Genomic DNA, 27069 nt, shown 5'->3' on the forward strand with positions numbered 1-27069 from the left:
CTCTCACAAGTTCTTTGGAACGCTATCAGCATGGAAATGCATATAAAACATCCATTCAAATATTCAATGATTTACCCCATGGTTTTTGAGTAGCTATATATGCACCTGTTATATAATTGGGGTATTGATATTTGGGTCTTGGCTGATGCTGTGTACAATGGTGCAAAACAAGCTAGTATTATCGTTCGCATGCACTTCTAAGTGTATACATGCACTGCAAAGTACTCTTCCACTAGTTTGATAATTTTGTGGTTTTGTACAATAGTATGCTAGCTCTTCTAAATTTACGTATGCCCATGATATTTCTATTTAAAAGATATAAAGATAAAAATGATTACTTTTATTAATTTATTTTGTATGGCTCACCTATAAATATTGTCATATTGTTTTTAAACTAAATATTTAAATGTTATTAATAATTAAAATTTTAATAGTAATATTATTAATAGTTGGACCAGCCCCTTGTTTAAAAGGGTAAGAATTACGGAACCGGAAAAAGTATTCAAAAGATTTGTTTAGTTTGTGCATGGTGCCGGTGGGGCAATAATCATTTAACCGATCGACTTGCAGGCTGTCAACGATGTGGTGGTAAATTAACAGAGCACAAAACAGAGCGCGCCGGCGTGGCCACTAGTCTAGGTTTATCAATAGCGTCTTCAAAAATCTGGTCAATTTATGACCATTCCCGTTCTTAATTCGTGACCAACGACTGACCATGCAGAAGATCACTTAATATATTCAGGACTTCAGGTGCAGTAGGCCCATCATGTGATGCATGGTTCACACAAGTGCAATTAATTATTATCGTTTACTATATACTCCCTTCATCCACAGAACTTTTTTTTTCGCTGTATTTCTCCCCAAAAAAACCTTAACTTTGATGTAATAATTGCTAAAGTTTATGGAAGTGGGAGAAAAAATGCCTCAGAGTATATGAAAGTGGTGTACAAAGTTTGAAAAATAAATATTATTGCAGCTCTTTTAGCTTTGTGTTAGTTTGAAAAATAAATAAACGCGGATCACGCGATCCACAGGCATCGCCGCACCACGGTACATTTGAGAGGCGATGGTTTCGGGTTGTGCCCATTGCGGCCTGTGCAAGGCTCGGGTTTAAGCCCAGTAGTGTTGTTACAACATGGGCTCCTTTCGGATGGAACTTTGGTCCGGTCCGTCAAACACGCAAACTGTATTGCTCTCCCTCTCCCTCTCACCCTCGCCTGTTTGTTTGGCGCGAAGCCGGGAACCACAACGCCCGCCCACGAGGCACAAATCACAAATGTCTATGTTTGAATAGGCCGTCACGTGCTCCCCGCGCGCCCAAACAAGCAAGCACTGCACAGCCGCTAGAGAATTAGAAGCTCGCGAAGTCGGAGATCAATAGGGATGGCCACCATGGAAGGGGAGGGTAGTGCACCATCGCGCATGACATCGTCCGTCCCCACGATGTGGCCTCTCCTCCTCCTCCGCGCCTCCGTCCTATCCGCCGCGCTGCTCGCCGCCGTCGAGGCGGCCCCGCGTGGAGGCGGCGGCGGGCAGCAGGAGCTCCTGGCCACCGGCGGCGGGGCGAGCGGCCTCACGAGGGCGCCGCCCCGGCCCGCGCCCAGCAAGGTGGCGCTGGACAGCGTGACGCTCCCCGCCGACACCTCCGCGGGTTTCGCCGGCGCGTGGAGCGTCGTGAGCGAGAACTCGGGCGTGTCCGCGATGCACCTGGTGGTCATGCGCCACGGCAAGGCCGTCATGTTCGACACGTCTACGACGGGGCGGTCGCTGATGAGGCTCCCCGTGGGCGGGTGCCGCCCCGACACCCGAAGCAGGCGGCCCGGCGCCATGGACTGCTGGGCGCACGCCGTGGAGTTCGACTACAACACCGGCGCGCTCCGGTCTCTCAAGGTTAATCGATCATACCTCCTCCCCCCGAGATGCTCCATCGTTCTTTCCGCCGGTTTGGTCGCTGCTGCTCACGACGCCACGACTCGGGCGCACGCCACGCACGCTGCAGATCGTGACGGACACGTGGTGCTCGTCGGGCGCATTCGACGTCGACGGCAACCTCGTGCAGACTGGCGGCTACTTCGAAGGTGACAAATCTGTCAGGTACCTGGGCGCGTGCGACCGCTGCGACTGGAAGGAGTTTCCCAAGAGCCTTGCCGAAGGAAGATGGTATAGTACATTAGTAAGATCGAGACGGTAATTTTTGACGTTACAAAACTCGACAAGGATTTGACATTTAGTTTGGCGGAGGGGTCGAGCAGGTACGCAACGCAGCTTGTGCTGCCGGACGGCGGCTTCATCGTGATCGGCGGGCGGCGCGCGTTCAGCTACGAGTTCGTCCCGCCGGGCGGTCAAGTGAACACCAAGACCATGCCCCTCCGGCTGCTCCGGGAGACCACCGACGAAGACGAGAACAACCTGTACCCCTTCGTCTACCTCCTCCCGGACGGGAACCTCTTCATCTTCGTCAACGACCGCTCCGTCGTGTTCGACTACGGGAGCGGGCAGGTCGTGCGCGAGCTTCCGATCCTCCCCGCCGGCGCTCGGAACTACCCTGCGTCCGCCATGTCCGCGCTCCTTCCCCTGGACCTCCGCCGGGGGGTCGGCCTTAGCGCGGAGGTCATCGTCTGCGGCGGCGCCACCAAGAATTCCTTCAAGCTCGGCGAGAGCAGCACATTCCCTCCCGCGCTCCGGGACTGCGCGCGCATCAACCCGTCTAAGCCTCGGGCGCGGTGGGCGCTCGACCAAATGCCCGTCGCCCGCGTCATGGGCGACATGCTGATCCTGCCCACCGGCGACCTGCTCATGCTGAACGGCGCAGCCAAGGGATGCTCCGGCTGGGGCTTCGGCCGGCAGCCTGTTCTGAGCCCTGTCCTGTACTCGCCACATCAGCCCCGCGGAAAGCGGTTCCGCGCTCTGACGGCGACGACCGTCCCGCGCATGTACCACGCCACCAGCGCGGTGCTCCCCGACGCCACCGTGCTCGTGGCCGGCAGCAACACCAACACGGCCTACAACTTCAGCGGCGTGGACTTCCCGACCGAGGTGCGCGTGGAGCGGTTCACCCCGCCGTACCTCTCCCCGCAGCTCGCGGCCAACCGCCCGTCGATCGACGCGGCTTCCCTGCCCCGCGACGGCATGCGGTACGGCTCCAGGTTCACGCTCCGGTTCGCGACGCCCGCGCAGGCCGTGGGCAACGCCGACGTGAAGGTGACCATGTACGCGCCGCCGTTCACGACGCACGGGTACTCCATGAACCAGCGGCTGCTGATACTGCCCGTCGCCGCGTTCGCCGCGCAGGGGCGACAGCACACGGTGACCGTCGACCCGCCGCCGAAGCCGGAGCTCGCGCCGCCGGGGTACTACATGGTGTACGTGGTGGCGAAGGGGGTCCCGAGCAAGGCCGCGTGGGTGAAGATACACAAGTAAAAAAAAAGAACGTAACGTGACTCTCTCCGCGTCTGACACGATGATTTTACAGTGTGCGTAGTGTGGCACGGAGCGCGTGCATTGCATCTCCACCCCCGCGCTTGCCGTTTGACACGACGTTGCTAGTGTATACTGGCTATAGCTAGCTAGTGGCACGGAGCAGCCGCATGCCCGCAAAATAGGAGAGAATGTTTCCGCCGCGATTTTTTTTAACCTCGTGGTGTGTTTTTTCCTCGGTAAAAGGAAGAGTATAATCTTTGCAATATAGTGTTGTGTTTGGAGCAAGGTACGGATATTGATCAAGCCAAATGTAATAAAACTGGTGCTTTAATCTTGCAAGTTGCAATACCGAGTACCAGAGTGGAAAAAACGCACAATTATATTGATACTTAGGTACGACAAATTATCAAATTTTACATTAAAATTTTGGTATCTCGGTACCTACTCAAGGACCGTAAAATTGCTCCCCTGTTTTACGGGCTCCAGGAGAGCGACACGAACAGTTCTCTGCATACCCCACTCATAGGTGAAGCATATGCTAGAATAGACATGAATTCTCAACTAATGATTTAGGTTGCATCTGTCCATCTGGTGCACTTGTTTTTCTACAAACATTCGATACAATAAACAGTAGCCTAAACCAACATTAGCGGCAGGCCCTCGACAGCCCGAAGAAGGCAAAGAAAATAAGAGGAAAAACTAATACCATGCCATGACGCGGTCCGATCAAGATCGAACGGCCCTGGTCGCACTCGCATAATGGCAATGCCCGGTCTTCCGCTCCATTTCCTGGATCAAACGAACGACTTCACCTAGCACAGCCGCCGGCTGGTAGGCGCCCTCCATGCCCACCAGCTCAGCCAGTGCATCGATCTTCCTCACGAAGGTCTCGTCGAAGAAGAGCTCGTCCAAGCTCGCCACGTCGTCCTCCGCCTCGGCCTCGCCGCCGGCCGTCTCCTCATCCACCGCCCCAACACCGGACGTGCCTGCGTCGGACACGGTGTCGGGGCCGCCGCCGTCGTCATCGTCGCCGATTTGTGCAGCGCGATCACAGAGCACCATCGCCGCCATGTCAACCTGGTGGACCGGGCGAGACGCAACGATGTCACCGGTCCGCGGCAGCCTCGCTCGGTGAAGCGCCTCCAAGCCGATGGCCAGCTGAGTGTCGTAAGGGACGCCTGTCTGCTCCATGGCCGGAGCTGGGCCGAAGCATCTGAGGTGCGCACCGGTGAGGTCGAAGAAGATGCACTGCGGCAACTGCACGGCATGCTCCATTCTTGGCTCGCCTTTACGTTTTCTGTGCGAAATGTGGAGCTCTGCTAATTTGCCACCTGACTTTTTCTATCAGAAAATCAAAGGACTACAAGAATTAAGTCGCCACAAGATTGTTGAATAAAAGGAAGGAAAAAAACAATTTTTGAACTGAAGATGCATAAACAATTTTGCATGACTAGATGAGTTAATTACCTGTGTAAGCATTAGAACTCTGTACACATATTAACACACCAACAATGTAGTGAGTTTGTGTGCAAGACATAAGAGATAAAAGAGGCCATGGCTATATATATATATATACATGTGCCCTGAGCAAAGGGGTGATTTTAGCTTCCTGAACAGGGTAAGTAAACGAGTTAGCACCTGTGGACCTATGGTGGCACAGGAAAAGAACGGAAGAGTGAGGCCCTGTTTAAATTTTTTTCTCAAAAACATCACATCGAATCTTTAGAGACCTAAATATATATAAATATTAAAACTAATTACATACTTATGGAGAAAATTGTGAGACGAATCTTTTGAGCCTAATTAGTACATGATTAACTAATATGTGCTGACGCTCAAAAAGATTCGTCTCGCGGTTTTCAGGCATAATCTAAAATTTATTTTATAATTGAACTATGTTTAATATTTTAATTTTATAACCGTACGCGTCGATGTGACATCTATCCCAAAATTTTTTTTCCAACCGAACCGGGCCTGAGAGATAACAATTCTGTTCGGTGCGGCAGGGGTGAAGGAACACTGAGGTTAAGGTGGCAAGAAGTGTGCCAATAAATTACTGATGCAGAGGGCGCTGTTGTGAAAGGGCAGAAAAGTTGGCCTCCGGCAAACATGCTCCTCGTCAAGGGGCTTTCCGCTTGATCGGGACTCAAACAGGCACGAAAAACAGGAGACCCCACACGGACACGCCTAGATGAACACTCCCTTGGAAGGAAGTTATCCATGATCATCATGATCTTAATTGTAGACGTGAACCTGCAACCAGAGATTGTTTCGGCACTATGTTTGATCTTTGCTTACTAGGCAAGGTGCCAAGGTATATGTAAATGTGTGTCGTACATATATCGCACAAGTATTGAATTCTTAAATATGAAGTTCGAAATTGAAATTCCATAATTCATATGCACGAAGCCACAGTATTCAAAGTCCCAAATACACAACCTGTTACTTTTGCCAATGGTTCTACAATTGGCAGCTCAATTTGTCTGACACCCACAAATAGAAGTAATACAGCAAGCATACAACCTACTGTACTTAAGGTAGCACGGATCTCAATGCACAATTCACGACGGAGATATATATGGTTTGTTGTTAGTTTGTTAGAGACGATTGCTCTTTTGCATTTGTGGCCTGATTAACGCAGCAAGTATACTTATCCTATAGCAATAGCATGCAATTCATGGTCTACTTCAACAAGCTCTTTTGCTATAGTTTGCCGTAACACACACACTCTCTCTCTGCTTAGGCCCATAAACGTAGTTACGTTTCTCTCAGGTCCTTCGCATCGTTACGTTTGGTCGTACTAAAATCAGAAAAAAGATTATATACGTAGCATTTTGCGTATTCGTATCTTATAATAATAATTTTGAGTTACTGTCTGTGTAATGATGATGGGTTTTGGTGGAGGGTACTAGTATATATGAGTGCATTGGGGGCGGGCTGGACTGCCGGCCAATAGGACAGTGTGGTTTGTTGAGCAAAGCGCGGCCCTCCTCCATGCCTACAGGCTACATCGATCGTGCCAGTGCCGTGACCGGGAATTCGGTGACGCGCGTGCGCACGACCGCACCACGGCCTACGTACTGCGCGCGTGGCCTCGTGCCGGCCGGGGAGCTAGCCGCGCTAGCTTCGGTATTCCCAACAGCTCGTCTAAGCCATTCATATCTTTATCTTTATTTGAATGATCACCTAAAATATTTTTATCTTTTATATTTCTTTGTACTCTAGCAGATTATCTATATATGGTATCCTTCGTATCTATTTGAAGGATTTGAGAGAGAACATCTAAATATAGAGTTTCTCTCTCCTAATATGGATGACATCTAAAAATAGATGATGAGATAATGTTCTGCTGGAGCTCAAATTTTACTCTCCATCCTTTATTTCTAGGATGAAGGATGGGATAGATGAGCTGTTGGAGATACTCTTAGCTTAGAGCAGGTACAGTAGCAGGCTATAAGCCAGCTATAATTATATTTTAAAGAAATAAGAGGGGAGAGAAGATAAGTATGCTACTAATTTATAGTCAGCCGTAGCATGGACTTTAAGATATAATATGCGTATGACAGGTGTGATATGATAGTATATGTTTTATAGGTAACTACTGTATACATTGGTTGATTATTAGATTGATTATAGATGAATTGGAGTCAGTAGTTGGCTATTTCATTGAACTTGCTCTTAGGTTACTGCACGCACGCAATCTCTCATTGTAGAGAGTGATACGTTAGGGCGTTTACGATATACGTTAAGGTATGAAGAGACGTAACAACGTGGATGATCGATTAAGAGAAGGGTAATATACGATAATAACATAGTAAACATATACAAATTTATGAGTCAGGTGCAATCGAACGTAACAATTTGTAAAATGTTCATTTCAGTGTAATAGCTAGCTTACATGGTGTCTGTGAAGCATGATTAAATGTGTATGTGTACTGTTGTTTTAGCAATAACGTGTCCTAAGACGGTTAAGGAAAACTAAGCATTTATTCTTTTTGAGGAAAATAATAAACTCTAAAACCCTATTACTATCAAGATAAGAGTTTCTTATGGTGTGGAAGTTGAGTTTAACAAAGCAACATGATTAATTTTTTAAATCAATTGTGCAAGAATTTGTGATGATGACATGAAGCAAGGAAAGATGGCGCTCAACTATTAATTTTGTGAGGTCATAATGTTGTCGAATATTATTTACTTATCATGGTTATTAAGAGTTTTGAAATTTACCTAATTTTCCAATATTATTTACTTATCATGGTCAAAATTTTAGTGTAAAATTTCATATCTCCTAGTACCACATTAAAATTTTGGTATCTCTCGATACCTACTTAAGAACAGTAACATTCCTCAATATTTTAACGCACTTGATTAGCTATTATGTAGTTCACAAATCCTTTAAATAAGGGCCTGAAACGAGATCGCCTCCTCTGTTGTTCTAGTGTTTGAACATATGCACCGGGAAGAAGACACGGTGTGTGTTAGTAACATATTTTTGTCGAGCAGTGTTTCATACGAGTGGATATATATGACCCGGGTAGGTGCTATCATGGTTAAGTCTGTTGAACTTAGGCCCAGCCCGTCGGCCCGACAATGGACCAGGCCAGACCCAATCCTAGATATTGAAGCCTGAAATTTATGAAAAACCTGAAATAACCCATAAAACCCAAAACGCACAACCATAAAAATCTGGCCCGGCCTGATCAGGCCAGTTTTGAGCTTTTCTTTTTCATGATTGTCGGGCTTGGGCTGATCTCAGGTCTTGTTTCTAAATTTGTTCTTTTTACTTCTAAATGGTATTTCAATGTGGACTCTTTCTCTTTATATGACATATTTTTAATTTGGATTTCAGATGTTCCTAAATTTTATTTCTAGTTGGACTCCTCAGATGTCAAACCGTAAGCAACAAAAATGAAACAAAATATAAGACAGAAACAAAATATAAGACACCAGGTACTGATGAAGTGTTTATAACGATGAATATTTTTATTTGATATACTATGCTATCTTTAGTAGATGGAATAATGTCACTATACATATAGTGAGAAGATGACACTAATAACTTACAGATAAGAGAAAAAAAGATAAAGATGGAGTGAAGAAGAGAAATTAATAAGTCATAAAATTTTCATATATTTGGTTTATTATACTATTGAGAGGTCATATAAAGAATCCACCATGCTTGTTTTATGGATATATGAATTCCTATAAATCTGATCAAGTTAGGAGGCAGGAGTGTAAAAATTGTATCACTGCTTCAAACATATCTTCACAATAAAATTAAAATGCGAAATTACATATGTTATTATGTGAACCTCTTTTTTTTTTGGTAAGGATGCTATTGACACGAGCACTGCGGTACGTGTTTCTGCTTCAGTTCGGACTCGTAGGTGCCGGCCGCACGAGATCGAGACCGGCATCCGTCTCGTTGAGGTTTGGTTTACCTAATGCGCGAGCGTCCGAGGCAGTCAAAGAGGGCATCTTGGCGACGTGGAATTAGTGAGCAACTACTGCCACCAACTGCCCTGCCCTGCCCTCCTCTGATGAATTAGCCCAACCCATCCGCCACACTTCCACCCGATTAAACTCCGGCGCTAGCTGCTGCTGTGCTGATGCGTACCTTTATCTCGATTGTTAACGATCCTAAAGAACAGGCCACAGGATAGCATTAATGTGCATGTTGACTCTGGCTAACAATAATCGATCGATTAATTAATTAATCTTTGTGAAAAACTTGCGTCATATGCGGTTAAGGATACATGTTCTCGTGTGATGTCATTGCATTTCTGTTTACGATAAAGTCCCCTAAAGCTGAAGGCAACTGATTTGCGTGCTTCGGGAGTTCTTTGGCATTTCCATCGCTATAAACCTGCAAACACGATCTTTCTTCTTCGCTTACTGCGTGCTTAGGTATGTCATTCTCTCTCTCTCTCTGCATCATGGTCTTTAGTTGCGCTATTTCACACCTACTAGTAAAATGATCCAGTATGATAAGCATTTATATGTGGTAAGCACATTTTCTAAAGGATATATAAACACATTTTTTACTAGATGTGGTAAACATTTTTTTGGATAATTAAAAGTATTTGTTCAGATGTGTGGACTAAACGGGGATGATTGTAACGATGTATTTGCAAACAAGAAATTAATTTTGAATAAAAATGGTATTCCTAACGATCTAAAAGCTAATGTTGAAAAATAAACTTCAATAAAAAACCTCCAAATCAACTCCAAATTTAAGGTTGAAAATTCAAATTTTAGCTTATAAGTATAAGTAGAAGCCATGAGATAAGGGTGAATATATTTGCAGCATTATTTTCTTTATGTCTGAGACACTAGCTTATACTAGTTCCATTCTGCCCTAATTAAATCCTTAGGCCTTCGGAACATTAGCATACATCTACAAGTCAAAAGGACACAGGAAGAGAATCGCCATAAATTAAAAAAGTTTCTTCTTCTCCTTTTAAATTCATCAAGGGACACGTTGCCTCTAGTATTTTCCCTCCAAGAAGCAACCAACCCTAACTACTCCTACACTCTCCATAACGCTTCTGGTGAGAAAAAAAGGGGGGCACACAACTTCCCCAAATGCCAAACCCAATACCGATACGAACCATCGGCCAAGACATGCATAAAAGAAAGGAAATATGAAAGTCAAGTCCGTTTATATATCCAGGCTACTGCTCCATGAGCTTCTGTTCCTGCATGGTTGCATTGCATGCATCTCTCGTCGATCCATCCATAAATCCAAGCAGTCCTCCCGGGAGTTGAGAACTTGTGATCCCTTCTATTCGGTTGCCAAGGACTTGTAACTGTTCCTCCGCAACTTGGAGAGGGGTTTGGTTACCTGTGCAAGAAGAAGAGGAGGAGGAGGAAGAAGAAGAAGGAGATGCAGGACGCGTCGTCTCCTCTCGCGGCGTTGAGCAACGCCTACCAGCCTCTCCCGTCGCTGTACCTCGGGTTCTTGGCGATATGGGCGGCCTCCGGCTTCTCCTGGGCCTTCAGCTCCTGGAGGAGCCGCCATTTCGAGGTATTGTGCCTGCTGCATTGTCGTTCTGTTTTGCCCTGAATTTGAGTAGTGTGTTTGACAGTTTGGTGGTGTGGTGGCTTGTTCTTCTGCTCTATTGTAGTGTTTTTGAGAGTAGAATTCTCATGGCGAAATGGTTTTCAAAGCGAGTTCTTCCTGTCTTTTTGTTGCAGTTATTTGATTATGGTTTGTAGAAGACTGGTCATGGCTTATTTTGACTGACTGGTTATGGCTTAATTTGAACTGGGACCAATGATTCTTCCACCAAAGTTATCCATTTTTTTTTCTAAACTACTGGCAGTAATCAGTTTCTGAATCCTGTTTCAAGCGTTTAATCAAGTTAGTTCTTGAGCAATTTTTGTTTCCTTACAGCAGGCAAATAACCTTCAGTGGATCCTAGCCTTGGTGCCCTTGATCAAAGCCCTACAAATGGCACTCTCATTTCTGTTCTGGTGAGCAATCTGAAGTCTTTGAACTAAATTACACCTGGTATCTTTGATCTCTGAACACTTGTGATCGAACAAGTCCCAGAAGTTGTTTTGGCAAAATCTTTTCTAGTTCAAGCTTCGCAAATATTGTCATGGGACAAACGAAGTACTGAATTTTAGGTGGTGTGCAGGTACTCGTGCGTCCACCTTCAGACATGTTCGCTGTGGATGTCATTTGGCGTGTATGTGACGGGGATTCTCTTCCAGACGGCTTCCTTTGTTTCGTTCATGCTCATTTCACACGGTTACTGCATCATGTGCGAGCGTCTCTCGATCAGGGAGAGGCGCACAACCGCGGGTTTGGGATGCCTTCTCTACCTCAGCCTGATTGGTTACAAAGCTGCAGTCCCTTATTTCACAGTAAGGCCTCACTGATTAAATGATTAAATTTTTCTGGCAATGTGGTGTTTTTTAGCATTAATTATCATTATCTTTTTTTTTCATTTTGAAAGTAGCCGGCGTATAGGATTAGTCATGGGTATGATATGCTACGAGATTTTATACCGTTCTTGAGGAGGCAATGTCGTGTTGTGCCGTTTTTGTACCTTCTTCTAGATTCTCAGTAGAGGTATCAAGGAAGGACTGGAAATTTATAAGTTAGCGGTCTTTGTTTTGACCTTTCATATGTTTGGTGCAGGTATTTCTTTTGATCAACTACTTTATGTCATTTTACATCATATTTCGCCGCACATCCCAAAACCTATTGGTTCTAAGGGAACAACTGAATTTCATAGAGGAGGAAGATATGCATTCCTTACATGGGGCACTGAACACAAAATACATAATGTTCAAGTAAGCCGTTTTAGTCTACTGTCTTCCTAATCATATTCTTGAAATCATTTTAATACCAAACTTCTGGGAAACTGCCATGTGCTTAGATCCTTCTCGTTCCCCCTTTTCAGGAGATTTCAGGGTACAATGCAGGTTGCACTAGTGGCATTCATCATGGTATGACTTATGCATACGTATGGTCTTTTGTTTTCGGGCAATTTTTTAATCATCCTTTATAAGGATAATTCTATCATTATCTTTGGGTACTAAAATTTACGCCTAGTTATCTTGAGATAAATACCAATTGGAGATATCAAAATTAACACTAGAAAATATGGTATATCTCATTATCTTTGAAAGATAGTATAGTTGTCACCGTTGAGAAATTATCTCTAATTACATGTAAATAGTATCTTAAGGTATCAAATTTTACGTTAGAAAATATGATACCTCCTGATACATTCTTAAATATGGTAAAAGTTTTCTTTGTTCTGGTATGATTTCTTTGATTTTTCAGTGCTTCTAAAGTCTGATAGTGCAATATGTGCCCCTCAGGTGTACATGAGGGCTGATGATACACCAGATAACTACTGGTTTCGCGTATTGGTGCGTGAATGGGTGCAATTTTGCATATTCATGTATATCGGGTGAGTCAAAATAATTGCTTAGCAACACAGCAAAAAAGTAATGCAAGACAAACAAATGAGAGGTCAAACAGATCTAAATCCATTTCCTGTTTCTATTTTCAGTTGGAATTTTAGGATACCTGAAGCATCACTCCATCTTCCGTTTGTACCCCTTACGAAATCTACTTGGGATATTGCAATGCCAACTATCTACAGTGTGGTACGTTAACAAATATATTTTAAGATTACCCCGCGTATAATCTTAATGCTTTGTATTTTCTTAATATTTTTTTGGCCTGCACAAGTTTGAGGTTTCTCATGTTGTGAATGTAACGACACAGGAAATGGATGCAGCTGACTTCAAGGGCCTTGTCTCAGAGCATTGGCACGTTGGAGTGGTATGCAAAACTGTACTGACAAAACCAATTATTCTTGCTCCCTACTGTACCAGCGCCAAAAATCAGTGAGTCTAACATCTTGAACCATTGCAGAGAACTTCTCAGATCAACTCAAGTTGTCCTTCACAGCCGTTGCTGGTGCTAGTTCAAAATCCTAGCCCAAGGGTTTCCATTGCTGCCATAGGTTCAAGGTTACCGTTGAACAAGAGTGACCAAGTTTAATTTTGACACCAAGATGCAGGAGATCATGTTGACCAACTAGCTGATCTGGAAGTCGGAGCGACATAGTTGTGTTGTACATTGAAATACAGGATGAAGTTTTTTGTTAATATTTCCTAGTAAAGAGCACACGGATATATACTTGCGGACTAGAGGTTATTTGCTATTCAGTAATGGTACCTCCATTTGCAACTCAGAGCTTCTTTCTTAAACACACACAAGAATGTGTACTTAACATTTATCGACAACAATCTCATCTGAACAGAGTGGGATTCATGTTGGAAACTTAGCCCAAGTCCCTCAAATACCCAATCTAAAATTCATGCTCCTATGGAGATTTGAACCCAGGACCTTGGGTGCTACTCAGGTCACTGCAACCAATAGGCTACATGCCCTTTCACTATCACTAATCATTTGTCAGTTGCAAAACTTAGTTATGATGTTTTGTTTATTATGTGTGTGTTATGCCTTTGTTTGGCAAGACCCAAATAATTTCCTATAGCCTACCCCACAATAAACAAAGGTAAACTCTAGCCTAGGCTCCGTGTCTATGCTATCGATTACTACCTTAATCTCGGTACCATATTTAAGACTAAGACACTCTGCAAAAGCACAGGGATGAGAATATACCTCATTTAAATAAAAGAAAGTAAATACCATAAAGAAATCACGACCACTTATTTATATGAAGATAAGCATTTGTCGAAATACAAGTTTGGAGGAGAGCGCCAACAACTTCAACACTCCTACGGACTTCCCCTCACTCTCTCCCTATTCTAAGCAATAGGTAAGTAGAGCTTTCATCTTTGGAATGTAGCTTATGATCATCTATCTTAGTGCAAGTTGGAAGAGAGGAGGATGAAGCCTATTTATAGTTTTGATGTGACTTGAGAGAGTGGAAATGCTAAGGGAATATTCTCCCTCTAACACCTCTTAAGCCTCCGCCTATCCATGCTAAGTAATTATTCTCCCTCTAACACCTCTCAAGCCTCCACCTATCCAAAACCAACATTAGATGATAGTTTCCTACCGTGAGCCCTACGCCACTGACTTCAAGAAGGCAGTAATTGGCGCAACGTGGAAGCTGAGGCCGAGAGGAGTCAACCATGGTTCGACCATTTGTGTTGCCTTTCGTCTGGGTCACAGTTTTGTGGGTCCTCAAGTCGGTTTGGGGTGTTTGGTGGAAATTTAGGCGATTCTCCTCCTTGTGTGAGCCCGTTGATCCATGTTCTCTCCTCTAATTGGTTGGAGTTGTGTTTTCCCTCAATTCACACAAGTAATCACCTGCATATGAAGATTCACCAACACTCGTGGAAGTAGTTAGTAATAATCCCTACCACTAAGTTATGGTGGTGGACATTGGTATGTTTTATGTCGGAACTGACGATCAAATTTGGTCGTTAAGGACTGACAACAAATATACTATCTCGGTTGGGTCCGATCTATTGTAATTGCTTGTACTTAAGAAAAAGACTAAATTGGTGATTGTATGCACTTTGCCTATACTGCAGATGAAGTGTACTTAGGCTCTTTCATATTTATCTGTATATCGGCTAGCTATTCAAACCTTATAACCATACAATAGCTGATTTTAGCGCCATCAATCTTATGATGCATTGATTTGGTTTGACCTATAGGATTGGTTCTGTTAAACAACGATTGTTCATGATTATATCTAGTTTGAATTTAATTTATAAATAGTATTTGATACCATACAACTGATTCGACTTGCTTGCATCGGCTAGGTCTCTACAATACGTCATCGGCTCATTGGTCGATCGACTATTATTTACTAATATTTGTTTTTATCTATCTTGTTGGTTACAGGAGCAAACCAACTGGCAACCTTGAACCCGAAGCATCTTTGGACCTACACTGGAGATAAGCATAACTCCTAGGTCGTTGTGTTTTTGCATCAACAACCGGGATTGGTGGCAATAAAAAACAATCAGACTGGTTAGGAGATGAAAACTGGTGGTGGCGAATCTGGCAACAGGGAGCCATTGGAGACGGGGAAGACGACAACACGAGGGACTTGACACAGCTGCCTTGGGGAAGAGAAGGGAGAGAGGGAAAAGGGAAGAGAGAGTGATAGGAGGCTGGCCAGGGGACCTTGCTTACACAACACCAGATGGTAGTGCTTTGCTTCCTCATGGAGCATGAACACATAGCATAGACCCTAAACCCTAAACTCAATGATGAGTGATATCATTAGTTTCTTATGCTATTCAATTTTATTGTTTATTAATATATCTCAGCTTTCCAATATTTGCGGAATATCACTGTCAGATGGTAAGTACCAAATAATTAAACTACCCATAGAAATTGGGCGGAATGATGATTCAAATATATATCTGGGACAATCACAGAAGAGGGTGTACTGTGCATTTGTTGATCATCCATACTGGGTTTGTATTCTTGACGAATCATGTGGCAAGATGGAGTGGGTACCAAAGCATCATAATTGCTATGTGCTAAGACAAGCATTTCCTGAAATTGATGGACCCTGGACCTTACAAGATATCAACTATCATGTATTAAATCCTGACCGTTATAAATATGATAGCAGTGAGGCAATAGAGGAACAGAAATTTGAATGGGACTTGGACAACGATAATGTCATCAACACTAAAGATAGGAGCAATTTGCATCTCCATGGTTCTATCATATTCCTTAGATTTCATCCATACAAGGTGGTTGTCTTCTTGAGTTACTCATTTACCCGAGGACTGGCGTACCACTTAAATACCAGAAAGGTCTAAGACTTGCGCAACCTTTGCCCAAAATATTATGGAACATGTATGGGTGTCCAGCCATTTATAGAAGGGTCTTTTCCATACACGCCTTGGATTGGAGAATTTCCAGAGGAGCTCATTTTTTGAGCCCATATCATATCAGCTGGTTAATTTATCCTCTAGCAGAATATTTTATATATAATAAGGCAACAGGCCAGTAATCATTGGTAGACGGACATCAACTTGCAATGAGGATCATTAGATGGCATTATTGATTACAGAGCATGGTGCCCTTTTACACAAATCTGTGTCTGCGCGTGTTTACGTGAGCCATTTTTCATTGCTTAGCTAAAAGAGGATTCACTGTTTTGACTGTACGCAGTGTTTTAGGAGGCCCCATTTCTTCACTTGCTACACAAAACCTCGAGTTTTGATTTTTTTTTCTTTGGTGGGGTCACAAAGCTATAGGTGCTCAGCTGGCTATGTTCTTGCCTGAGGATTGGGAGCCACCCTCGCCCTCACCTCCCGATGTGGAAAACAGAACAATAAATTAGTGCATGATTAACAAAGTAATAGCTAAAAAACCTTCAAAATAGGTTAGTATGATTTTAAAAAATAACTTTCTTATAAAATATTAGCAATAGTTTGTAAAAAAAATGGGTACGAAAATGAAGAGAAGAAGTTTAGAACACCCACAAACGAACTAAGCCTTATGGCTGAGTTCTTTAGTCGAGATTGTTAGCTCATCGCTCTTGTTTTTCACACGTATATTCCCTAAATTAATTGTGCACTAATAAGTCCCTCTCTGTCACGTATATGAGGGATCGGCTCCTAGCAACTAGAAAGAGAAGAACCGGCGTGTCTTCGACAGAAAAGAGACCTCGGCTACTAGCCTTATGGTAAAAATTAAAGACGAGGCCAGAATTTGATCCCTGGCACGCCAAGAGGCTTGGAGATTTAATTACTCCTAACATGTAGAGCCTAACGTGCCCGTTTCTCTGTTTCCCCCTCCCCTTTCTCTTTTATTTGTTTTCGCCCCTAGGGGCTTATACTCTTCTCCACTTTTATTAATGAAATAACACAATCTCATATTGATTCTTTCAAAAAAAAAATTTGCCAAACACAGCCTAAGCGTACTGGAATACAGCAGGTTCACTTTTTTTAATCTAAAATGAGGGCTGACAAATCTTTAACAATCCATTAATTCTATATCAATATATGTGAATTAAAAGAAGTGTCTCTGTCACATTGTGATCTTGCTCCGTTACAATGTGATCAATATACGGAATGGAATGCTCACCACCCTACCGTAAACACAATCTGTATATAAACACCTGATGATTAATAATTACACTTATCACCTATTAGATCATATATGAACACATATCGCGATTTTTTCTTCTCCTTAATTTATAGCTCTAGTGTCAAATTGTCAACTGAAAGCAAAACATCAGAATGTAATAAGTGCACAAGCTCAGGCTGCTCAGCTCCCTTCCCCCTCACCGAGTATTAGATCCACAAATTAGTTTTATGCTCCTAGTCAGTCACGAGTATGCGTTAGTACACGCTCCGGGTTGGAGGAATTTCTCACTAGTATGTGTTCCGAAATGTGTTTCAGATTTACAATTATTCCTTTATTATTTTCTTTACGATTTTATGTGATTTTATGGAATTTTATGCTGCAGGTATATGTTTTTCTCTAGTATCCTTACTCGTATTTGCCCTCACGATATTATTAAACTCTCCTCCGGTTTCTTCTCTACTTCCTTTTTAATGACTTTTCTTTGGACCCAACCACTTAGGGTAAGTACAACGCAGAGATAACCCCGTCTATTTAGCTATGTATGCAGAGATTTAGTTCTACGTGACAGCAATTAAATAAAGAAAGAGAGAGGAGTCGGCGCTTCCTTCGTCGACGGCCAACACTCATGCTCCCAGGCTAGTAGACGGTTCGGTCGGGCATTGTACGAACTCGACCATGACGGTGGCAGATCGATTGCATCCGCGTGGCAAGGCGATTTCTTCTCTGTGTCGTGCTTTCACGCCAAATAGATCGGGGAAGCATCAGCAACTTCTTCTTTCCACCTTGCTTTGGCACCAAATCGGATGGGGAAGACGACGACGCTGGCCGTGAGGGAGACAACGGCGCCATCAAATAGACAGCTGCTACTGTTTGAACCATTGTACTTGCCCTTAGGCATCATTGAGCAGAAAAATTGAGAAAACATCACTCGTTTTCTATAAGAACGTTTTCCAAAGTGTCAAATAATTAATATATGTTTTTAAAAATTATAAAAAAATCGTTTTTAAAAAATCATCTTGATCTATTATATATATATATATATAATAATAATTAATACTCAATTTATCAGGGTCTAGTACCTCATCTTAATCCGCGCGTCTTCTTATTTCCCTCGGTTTCAAAACCCACCATTTATAAGCGTCACTTTTTTTTACTAATACCACCTTCAGTTTTAGGAGTGAACTAACGAAGACTTCAGTCTTGCCACATGAACGGCGTTAGCACATGGGTATATTTATAAATAATAGTTATGAACAAAAATTATATATATATATATATATGTGTTTTTAGATATAAAATAAGGTTAAAATACCAAAATACGATGAAAGCCTTTGAAATAAAATCTTAAACAAATTAAATTTTAGCTTATAAAAATAAGTAGTAGCGAATAGATAAGTTGATATATTTGCTTACTTCCAAGCCGTACTGACCACGGCATTAACTTTGCCACCTCGCGTCGTGGATTGCCTTTTGGAAATGGTGCATTATCGGTCCGATGGACTGACAAATTCCACATAGAGTTATCGAGTGCAATGAGTGCAGTTGACGTTTACTTTGATCACTGCTATTTCCGTATTTAAATAGATAATATTACTGATTTCTTAAACATATTTGAGTTTATATTATTTAAAATTTTATAAAAATATTTTAAAAAATAAGTCATAATTAATATACACAGCGTAATAAATCCAATTCAATTAAAATAAATAGTAATTATGTAAGTTTTTAAATAAAATAAATAATTAAATGTGGGCTAAAACCTAAAAGGATGTAGATCCTCTGCACCGTGGGCTCACGTTCTAAAAAATTAAGGGCGTGTTGCTGCATCCGCACCCACACAGTCATGCACTCCGCAACCATCATTTTCTTTTCATTTTTTTTGGTCACCAATGTGCCTGTCTCTGTCTAATTTCTTTAGGCGCACACGCTTCTCTGCCACGATTTTTCCAAGCATGCGTAGACGACGACCGTTGCACATCCTCCTAAAAACAACCGAACCAGCGTACATCAAGCCGCCAAGCAGCACACCGAGGCCACGTCCCTTCTCTCCGGTTCGAAAATGGCGCGGCCACGGAGACCCGACGGCGCTTCTGCCCGCGTCTCCCTTCTCCTCTTGCTCCTTCTTCCCGCAGCCACGGCCACGTCGTACTCCTCGCTCTGCAGCTCCCCCGCCAAGCCGGCCGACCTCGTCGGCGCTGCCGGAAAAGACCAGTCCATTTTCACGGACATGCATCACCTCCCCTTGCCGTCGGACGGCTATTTCTTCGGCGGCTCCGAGCACATCCCTGTCCCTCGCTCCTTCTCCTTGTTCACTCGCCGCTTGTCCCGCACCACCAACACCGACACCCTCCACCTCGTCGCCACGCTCAGCCTCTCCGGCTACCGCTCCAGCGGGCGCGGGCGGCATGGCAACTTTAGCTCCCACTCCGTCTCGTTTGACCTGGAAGGTTACTACTCCACTGAACCTGCCTCTGACTCGGGCGTGCTCTGCATGGTCGGGTCTGGCTCCCGCGCAATGGAGGACGGCTCTGGGGTTGTCGTCGTCCCGGACGTCGTCCTCCGCCTACGGCTGCCGCGCCCCGCCAGCCTCATGCGGCCCTTCGTCACCGGCAGCCTAGCGGGCTCCGACTTCGGCAACGTTACCCTCGTTGCCTACGCCAACGACGATGGTGATTACAAGTATGGTGAGGCCTCATCCTGGACCTGCCCGCCGCCACCCGACCCCGTGCGGTCCGCACGTCAGGTGCTCGACGCGGACCTCTCATGCCGCCGCCTCGGCGAGATGCTCCGGGTCTCCTATGCCTTGGCGTACGCGGCGGGACGCGCGTCGAGCGGCTCCCCGCTACGTCAACGCTATGGCAGCATGCAGCTCAGAGAGTTGTACTGCGACGAGAACGACGCCGTGCGCGCGTACATGGTGTTCGACCGCACCCCATCAGACGGCATGCTTCCAGGCATCCACGGCTCGCGGTGGTGGCGTCGGCGTAGCGGTAGCTTCCAGGTCGACGTGGACGAGGGGCTCGTCGCGGAAGGGTCTTGGGACTCGTCCCGGAGCCAGCTCTGCCTCAAGGCGTGCCGCACCGTGCGCTCGATGGTGCGCGAGGTCGACTGTGGCATCGGGATGAACCTCTGGTTCCCGGCCGAGTGGTCGATCCATGACCGGAGCGCCATAGCCGGGCTGATCCGGAACACGAGCACCAAGAGCGACGACGGCGACACCAACAACATGTCCGGCACGATATCAGTGTCATCAACCGACAGCTTCTGGGGTAACCACTCCGACATCAAGTACAAGTACACGAGAGTGGAGGACGCCATGAAGCACTACTACTCCAGGGCAGAGTTGAGCATGCAGAGGAGTGGCAAGCTCCCAGGAAACTACTCGTACCGGGACTTCGCCTTCCACTTCTACATGACGACGCAAGACGGAAACGGGGAGGCCTCGCCGGTCACGCTTGGCTCCGCCATGGTTGACGGCACGTTCATGGCCGACGACGAGTTCTCTCGCCACGCGGTGGCGGAGATGAACAAGCAAAGGCTCCTGAGCGTCAGCTACGAACTCGACGTCCACTTGTATCGTCACGTGAATTCGTCCCGGAATGTGTCGCGTAAGCATGATCGGTGGCGCATCTCCGCGGAAGGCGTTTACGATACCCAGTCGGGTTCCCTGTGCATGGTAGGATGCAGAGTGATCGACGGTTTGTCGGACTGTGAGATCCTGGTGACCGTCCAGTTCGCAACCCTTGACGGCGAGCTTGGAGCTGGGTCAATCAGCAGCCTGAGGAAGAAGAACCACACCCTGTTCTTCGAGACACTGGAGATTAGGGTGTATGGCGCGGAGTCCGCCATGGAGGTGGTGGAGGTTCTCTCGAGGATGGACATGGAGCGCATCATGCTGGTCAGCTCCATGACGCTCTCCTGCGTCTTCCTCCTCCTGCAGCTGCGCCACGCCAAGAAGAACCCCGGCGCGCTCCCGGCCACGTCGATCACCATGCTCGCCGTCCTGGCCCTGGGTTACATGATCCCTCTCGTGCTCAATTTCGAGGCCATGTTCGTGGACGACGGCGGCGGCAGAAGCAACAAGCACTTCGTTCAGCTGGCGAGCGGCGGCCGGTCGCTCGAGCTGAACGAGCTCGCGCTGAGGGCCAGCACCATGGTGGCGTTCGTGCTGCAGCTGCGCCTCCTGCAGCTCTCGTGGTCCGCGAGATCAACGACGGCCCTTCCGAACGGCAGCAGAGACGAGCAGTGGACCGCCGAGAGGAGCACCCTCTGGATATGCCTGCCTCTGTACATCGCCGGAGCACTGCTGATCTGGATCCCCCATATCGGCGACGGCCACAATCAGGAGCCGATGCCCCAGATAAAGCTCGCCATCGACGCGACTCCACCGGCGCTGCTGTCGGACGACCTCGTCTCCTACGCCGGCCTGATAATGGACGGCTTCCTGCTGCCCCAGATCGTGTCCAACGCGTTCTCGGGCTCCATGGCGAACGCCATCTCGCCGTGGTTCTACGTGGGCGGCACGGCGATCCGCGCGGCGCCTCACGTGTACGACGGGCTTAGGACTACGGGCTACGCGCAGAGGTGGATGTCGTCGACGTCCTACGACGTCATGGTGTACGCGGGCCCTCGCGACGATCTCTTCAGCGTCGTGTGGGACGTCGTGATACCGTGCGGGGCGGTGGCGCTGGCCGTGCTGCTCTTCTTTCAGCAGCGGCTTGGGGGTGGTTTCCTGTGTTGTGTGAAGAACAGGAAGCAGGATGGATACAAGGTGGTGGTCTCTACTCTCGACACCAGCGCTTAACTTGATTAGCAACCCGTGGCGCTCGTAGATGGGATAATCCGTCATAAACTTATTAATTAGTTCGATTTGAATAGCATTACTAAATAACTAGTGGTGAAATGGTGAGGGGAGCAAGTTCCATTTTAAAATGTATTCCTGTCGGTTTTATATTATAAGACTTTTTGATCTTGTCTAGATTTATATATGTGCTAATAAATTTAGACACATGTATAAAATATATATATATATTGATACTTGGATAAATCTAAATAAATATAGAAATTCTTATAATATGGGACGTGTCATCTGGCATGTCCAACTAGACTTCCCAACGGAATCAATGTGATGTGTTGCCTAGGGCAGTTGGTCTCTACTAATCCGAAAAATGGATAAAAACTCAAGGAGGCAATTAAATAAGAGAAATGACTCTGAAGCCCTACGAAATGATTCTAATCCAAGAGCCGAACGAATGAGAAACTGATTCTATAAATTGGTGAAATTCAAATGAGTTGTTGGAAAATATCTCATAGGTTGGATAGAGACGCCACTATAGTTTCAACTAGGAGCAATTTTACCATCTTTGGACAGGTACTAAGAGGTACCACTATTTTCTACCTCTTGTTACCTTAGATACTAAAAAATACCAAATTTTACGTAGAAAACAGTGGTACCTCATGTACCTCCTTTAAAAATGGAAAAAATGTTCTTCAACTAAGGAGTACTTGGAGGTACCAAGTCCACCTGAAACATAATTAGTAATTTGTCATAAGCAACCAACTTTTGAAAATAAAGTTTTGAGTAGAAGAGAAGAGGAGACGAACATATACGAGAGATGTTCTATAAAGGCTTTCATGTGACATTCATTCTTTTTTAACATAGCTGATTCGGTCTATATTATTTCTGCTGGCATGAGACATAATGCTCTTCCCAAACAGGTTGAGTTTAAGTCTCACCATTACACTTCAATGTGCTAAGACTGATGTCACTGCAACGGACAAATGAAGTCGTCACCATCGAATTGCTTACGATCCCCTAGTTTCTATGTTAACCTTCCAACACAAACTGAAAGGAAGTTAATTGTTAGGCATGCAGAGATAGCAAGTTTATAGTGAAAAGTATAGTATCTCTAGTATCTTGTTAAAATGGTAAGATATTTGAATTAATATTGAAAATATAACGTGGACGAGCTAAACACCCGTGCTTTGCTACGAAAATATGTTAGTATTGATCGGAACTTGTATTTTGAAAATGAAAAATAGAACCAACATATAAGACTATTTTAAAATATTTTATATACTTAAAAGAAGTAGTTGGTAAGACAAGCTATAATATAGTTGGTGGAGATAGATGCACTGCTACCACCATTATCTTTTTAGAGTAAAGTTCATGGTCGGTCCTCAAACTTGTAGCGAGGTACCAAATAGGTCCATGATCTTCCAAAATGCACTTTAAGGTCCACAATCTTGTTTTAATGTATCATCACGGTCCAAAGCTCGTTTAACTTAGTCTGGACGTCGACTTGGCATGACACGTGGGCATGATTCTTGGATTCTCCCCCTGAACTTACCATTTAATCCCTCTTCTACACCCAAAGTGCACAGACTACCAAACCTTATTATTCCCCACCGTTGCTTCTAGGATTTACTTGATGGATTCATCCAAAAGCAATTCATGGGGAGCGGCAGAGGGTGGCGGTGAGGTGCGTCTTCCATGGCTAATGCGACTAGCTCATCATCATCCAATGTCCGGGGGAGTAGACCGGGTTTACCTGAATAATATATACCCATTCATCTTTTTTTACCTGAATAATATATATCCATTCATATTTTTTTACTTGAATAATATAATAACTCACGTATTAGGCCTGCTGGTATTAGACCCTGTAAAAAAGATGAATGGATATATATTATTTAGGTAAACCCGATTTTTCCTTCGGACATTGGATGACGATGAGCTAGTCGTATTAGCCATGGAACACGCACCTCAACGCCACCCTCCGCTGCTCCCCATGAATTGTTTGGTAGCCTGTGGTGAATAATAAGGTTTGGTAGCCTGTGCACTTACGGTGTGGGAGAAGGATTAAATGACAAGCTCAGGGGGAGAATGCAAGAATCATGTCCGTGTGTCTGTAAGATCATAGTCATGATTAATATTTTGTAATGAACAATTGGCTTGTAAATTAATAGAATTTGGTATGGAAATGGTTATGGTGTTGGTGTGAGCGTGTGTAACTAATGTGGGTCAGGTTACGATATTTATGCCCGGAAGCGGTTGGTTTGTCTCTATATGTGCAGGTGACTTGAGGTTAATTGTGGTCAATGGCGAGGACCATGACTAAGTTCAGGGAGGAACTGAGGTCTGGATGGTCGGGATGCGGACCATGACTAAGTTCAGGGAGGAACTGAGCTCTGGATGGTCGGGATGCCATATGACATGGTTGGACTAGAGTCGTGATTCTCGGAGGTCAATATCGGTCAACGGCAGTATGATCGTGACTAGGCTCAGGGAGGAGCTGAGGTCCAGACGATCGAGGATGCCGGGTGACGATGTTGAATACGAGGTGACACATGGTGGTGGAACACCGTGAGGGATGGAATCGTAACGGGCGGTTCGAATTACTGTAGCACGCTACGGATATACTGTAGCAATTGGACTCTCCGTTCGTGTTGTTCGGACGTACGGCCATAGAGTTGGATTCATGTACGATCACGTACGTGAGCAGGAAATTTGGTTCAGCCTGTGTGGCTGCGTCCGCGAGTCCGATAGAAATTCGATGTTTTGAGATAGATTATTTTGTTATAAATAGGTACCGAGGGATATGCTCTCGGTATGCTTTTTGGTGAGATTTAGAATTAGAAAATTAGAGTTTAGAATAGTTGTTGATTCTAGATCAACAATTTTAAGAGGAGTGTTGTTGGTGTGCTTTGTAAATACCAGTTGAAGCAATAAAGTTCAGATCATTCAATCTACATATTCTGCTTTCATCTACTGGTATTTCTGTGGATCTCAACGATCTGATCGGCGGCACAGGAGCGACGTGATCAAGTTAATCTCAGGAGCGGCGTAACCATATTGGTGGCACATGAGCGGCGTAAGTAGAGGTAATCTCAGGAGTGGCGTAACCAGAGGTAATATTTTATTTCCGCTAAAAGATTTTTGGGTTTTTGTTCTACCTACCATTCACCCCTCTGGTAGGCGTGGTTAACTCTATTTCGATCCTACAGTATCATGCCAAGTCGACACCTGGGCTGAGTCAAACGAGTTTTGGAACATGATAATGCATTAAAACAAGATTGTGGACCTCAAAGTGCATTTTGGAAGATTATGGATCTATGTGGTACCTCGCTACAAGTTTGAGGATCGACCATGAACTTTACTCTTTTTTTTAAGTATAGATAAGTTCAGGTCCGGTCGGTGTTTCCAGCTTGAATTTTTCTTTTCCCCCTAAACAAAAGGAGGCGAGAACATAACGCAGCGAGGGACGGACTGACACGCCGGATCGATGTGATCTTTGTTCGTGTTCGCCGGAGATAACTCAGCTGGTGTAATTTTTCTTCAGTTTTTCACGACCAAAAGGACAATGCATGAGAGGGACCTGCTCAGTCCACAGGATCGCAAACCGGTATTGCCATGGCATGTGCATGTCACCGTCTATCTGCTATATATTCCGCCTCAGTCAGGGGGTCTTCTTTCTTTGGCTAGTTAGTGGATCATTTTACATTTGAGAATTTAGCAGGTTCACAAAAAAGTGAAATGGTTGACGTTTACTTTGAAGAGTACGCATGGGTGCGGATAGATATGGGAGCGTGTGGGAGGGTCGGAGGGACCTGTATTTTGTTGTCCGAGCTGGACCAGAGATTGGTGCAGCCTTCATCTGATGAATATTCCCAACTGCTGTGACCATGCGTCATGTAATTGTAATTCACTTCCGTTTTTCCTACTGTTGGAGATACTGGTTATTTGTAGTCACGAAAATAAAGAGCAACTCTACAGTCCACGATAAGATGCCGGACAGTATTTACTATAGAAACTTGTCAAACTTGGTAGGAAGTAAGCAAATTTTACCAAAAGAGGTTTTTCTAAAGAAACATTTACGCTTAAATTATATGCAATTACACTATAAAGTAAACTTAATTACAAGGTAGTTTTTTCTAATATACCATATATAAGAGAACCAGGAATAAGAAACAATTAACTGCCTACCTGAAATAGAATATATGACTATATGAGATAGAAACATAGTGTAGTAATCATTAATCACTTAGTTGAAAAAATGTTCTTAGAAAAATCTGATTTGACATTAAAGGAGTGGTACCTCCTAATGCTTCTCAAAGATCATAAAACACTCATGAAAAAGACTTACATGCTTCTATTAGAAATTATGGAGAGTTAGCAAAACAACAAATGGAATATTTAACCAAGAATAAGTTCACAAAACTTTGAATGTTTTGACCAAATTGTTGAAAAGAACAAAATTATGGATGTGCTTCACAAAACTATATATTTAGCATCATTTTTTTACAAAACTACTCCCTCCGTTTTATAGCGTCTTAGATTTAATATGAATACTAATGGACACATATATATAGACACACACATATACATATACATATACATATACATATACATCCATTAATAGATGAGTTTAGGCAAGACTAAAAACTCTTATAATATGAAAATATGAAATAGAGGGAGTACAAATTTAATGCATTGTATCAACATATTTAATACCAATCATATTATAAAACTATATCTTTTACAAAACAATACTGGTATGTCTCTAATATATATAGGTCTTTGATAACTTCACCACTATATATAGTTTATGATAATTTGATGCTAAATATGTAGTTTTGTGATAATTTGATCAAAATATCCATAATTCTATGAAATATACTCTTTGATCAACTTCCAAATAAACTTTAATCTAGCTTCATGCAAAACTACTTCAAAATAAGTTTTAATCTAGCTCCATGCAAATTAAAGAAATTCAGTGGTTTGAATTATGCAATACAAACTCTTCCATCAAAATCCATTATCCATGGTTCAATCCACCAAGTGGTAAGCAAGTCAAATAATGCGGATGAGAAATCCTCCGATCGAAGTGAGCGCCTGGAGAGCTGAATTCCAGTCCACGCATGAAGTAAACCCCACGGCACTGAACAAACTAATTAGGGGCTGTTTAGTTCCAAAAAATTTTCACCTAAAAACATCACATCGAATCTTTAGACACCTAAATAGAGTATTAAACATAGATAAAACAGAAAACTAATTGCACAATTATGTGAGAAATTGTGAGACG

General features: G+C 44.1%; 4 protein-coding genes across 5 annotated transcripts; 3 read left to right on the forward strand and 1 right to left on the reverse strand.

The window, feature by feature from the left end:
- The first annotated feature begins 1443 nt into the window (after positions 1-1443).
- On the forward strand, positions 1444-3809 carry LOC102719070 (aldehyde oxidase GLOX1-like). The gene is made up of 3 exons (XM_040520026.1): positions 1444-1890; positions 2000-2160; positions 2253-3809. Exons 1-3 carry the CDS (start codon positions 1444-1446, stop codon positions 3418-3420), a joined length of 1776 nt encoding a protein of 591 aa, XP_040375960.1. The 3' UTR covers positions 3421-3809.
- Positions 3810-4146: 337 nt separating this feature from the next.
- LOC102719349 lies at positions 4147-4695 on the reverse strand. Its single transcript, XM_006646136.2, has one exon. It carries the CDS (start codon positions 4693-4695, stop codon positions 4147-4149), a length of 549 nt encoding a protein of 182 aa, XP_006646199.1.
- A 5313-nt stretch (positions 4696-10008) lies between these two features.
- On the forward strand, positions 10009-13346 carry LOC102719639. Of its 2 annotated transcripts, none has more exons than XM_015839064.1 (9): positions 10009-10447; positions 10817-10896; positions 11064-11292; positions 11570-11724; positions 11835-11880; positions 12259-12350; positions 12453-12549; positions 12671-12727; positions 12821-13346. In XM_015839064.1, exons 1-9 carry the CDS (start codon positions 10307-10309, stop codon positions 12947-12949), a joined length of 1026 nt encoding a protein of 341 aa, XP_015694550.1. In that variant the 5' UTR covers positions 10009-10306; the 3' UTR covers positions 12950-13346. The 2 variants fall into 2 exon arrangements, with proteins under 2 accessions (XP_015694550.1, XP_006646200.1); XM_006646137.2 differs by having other exon boundaries at positions 10820-10896.
- Positions 13347-19016: 5670 nt separating this feature from the next.
- Positions 19017-21940, forward strand: LOC102719919. Its single transcript, XM_006646138.3, has one exon. It carries the CDS (start codon positions 19044-19046, stop codon positions 21786-21788), a length of 2745 nt encoding a protein of 914 aa, XP_006646201.2. The 5' UTR covers positions 19017-19043; the 3' UTR covers positions 21789-21940.
- Positions 21941-27069: the final 5129 nt, after the last annotated feature.

Source organism: Oryza brachyantha, chromosome 1 (genome assembly GCF_000231095.2).
Source record: "Oryza brachyantha chromosome 1, ObraRS2, whole genome shotgun sequence".
Lineage (NCBI taxonomy): Eukaryota > Viridiplantae > Streptophyta > Magnoliopsida > Poales > Poaceae > Oryza > Oryza brachyantha.

What these genes read in the sequence shown, in the direction of transcription:
- LOC102719070 (XM_040520026.1), top strand. Translation starts at nt 1,444, where the DNA reads ATGTGGCCTCTCCTCCTCCTCCGCGCCTCCGTCCTATCCGCCGCGCTG. An exon ending in GCGCGCTCCGGTCTCTCAAG is followed by an intron (nt 1,891 to 1,999) that starts GTTAATCGATCA and finishes CGCACGCTGCAG; the next exon opens with ATCGTGACGGACACGTGGTG. An exon ending in AGCCTTGCCGAAGGAAGATG is followed by an intron (nt 2,161 to 2,252) that starts GTATAGTACATT and finishes GGGGTCGAGCAG; the next exon opens with GTACGCAACGCAGCTTGTGC.
- LOC102719349 (XM_006646136.2), bottom strand. Translation starts at nt 4,695, where the DNA reads ATGGAGCATGCCGTGCAGTTGCCGCAGTGCATCTTCTTCGACCTCACC.
- LOC102719639 (XM_015839064.1), top strand. Translation starts at nt 10,307, where the DNA reads ATGCAGGACGCGTCGTCTCCTCTCGCGGCGTTGAGCAACGCCTACCAG. An exon ending in GGAGGAGCCGCCATTTCGAG is followed by an intron (nt 10,448 to 10,816) that starts GTATTGTGCCTG and finishes GTTTCCTTACAG; the next exon opens with CAGGCAAATAACCTTCAGTG. An exon ending in TGCCAACTATCTACAGTGTG is followed by an intron (nt 12,550 to 12,670) that starts GTACGTTAACAA and finishes GTAACGACACAG; the next exon opens with GAAATGGATGCAGCTGACTT.
- LOC102719919 (XM_006646138.3), top strand. Translation starts at nt 19,044, where the DNA reads ATGGCGCGGCCACGGAGACCCGACGGCGCTTCTGCCCGCGTCTCCCTT.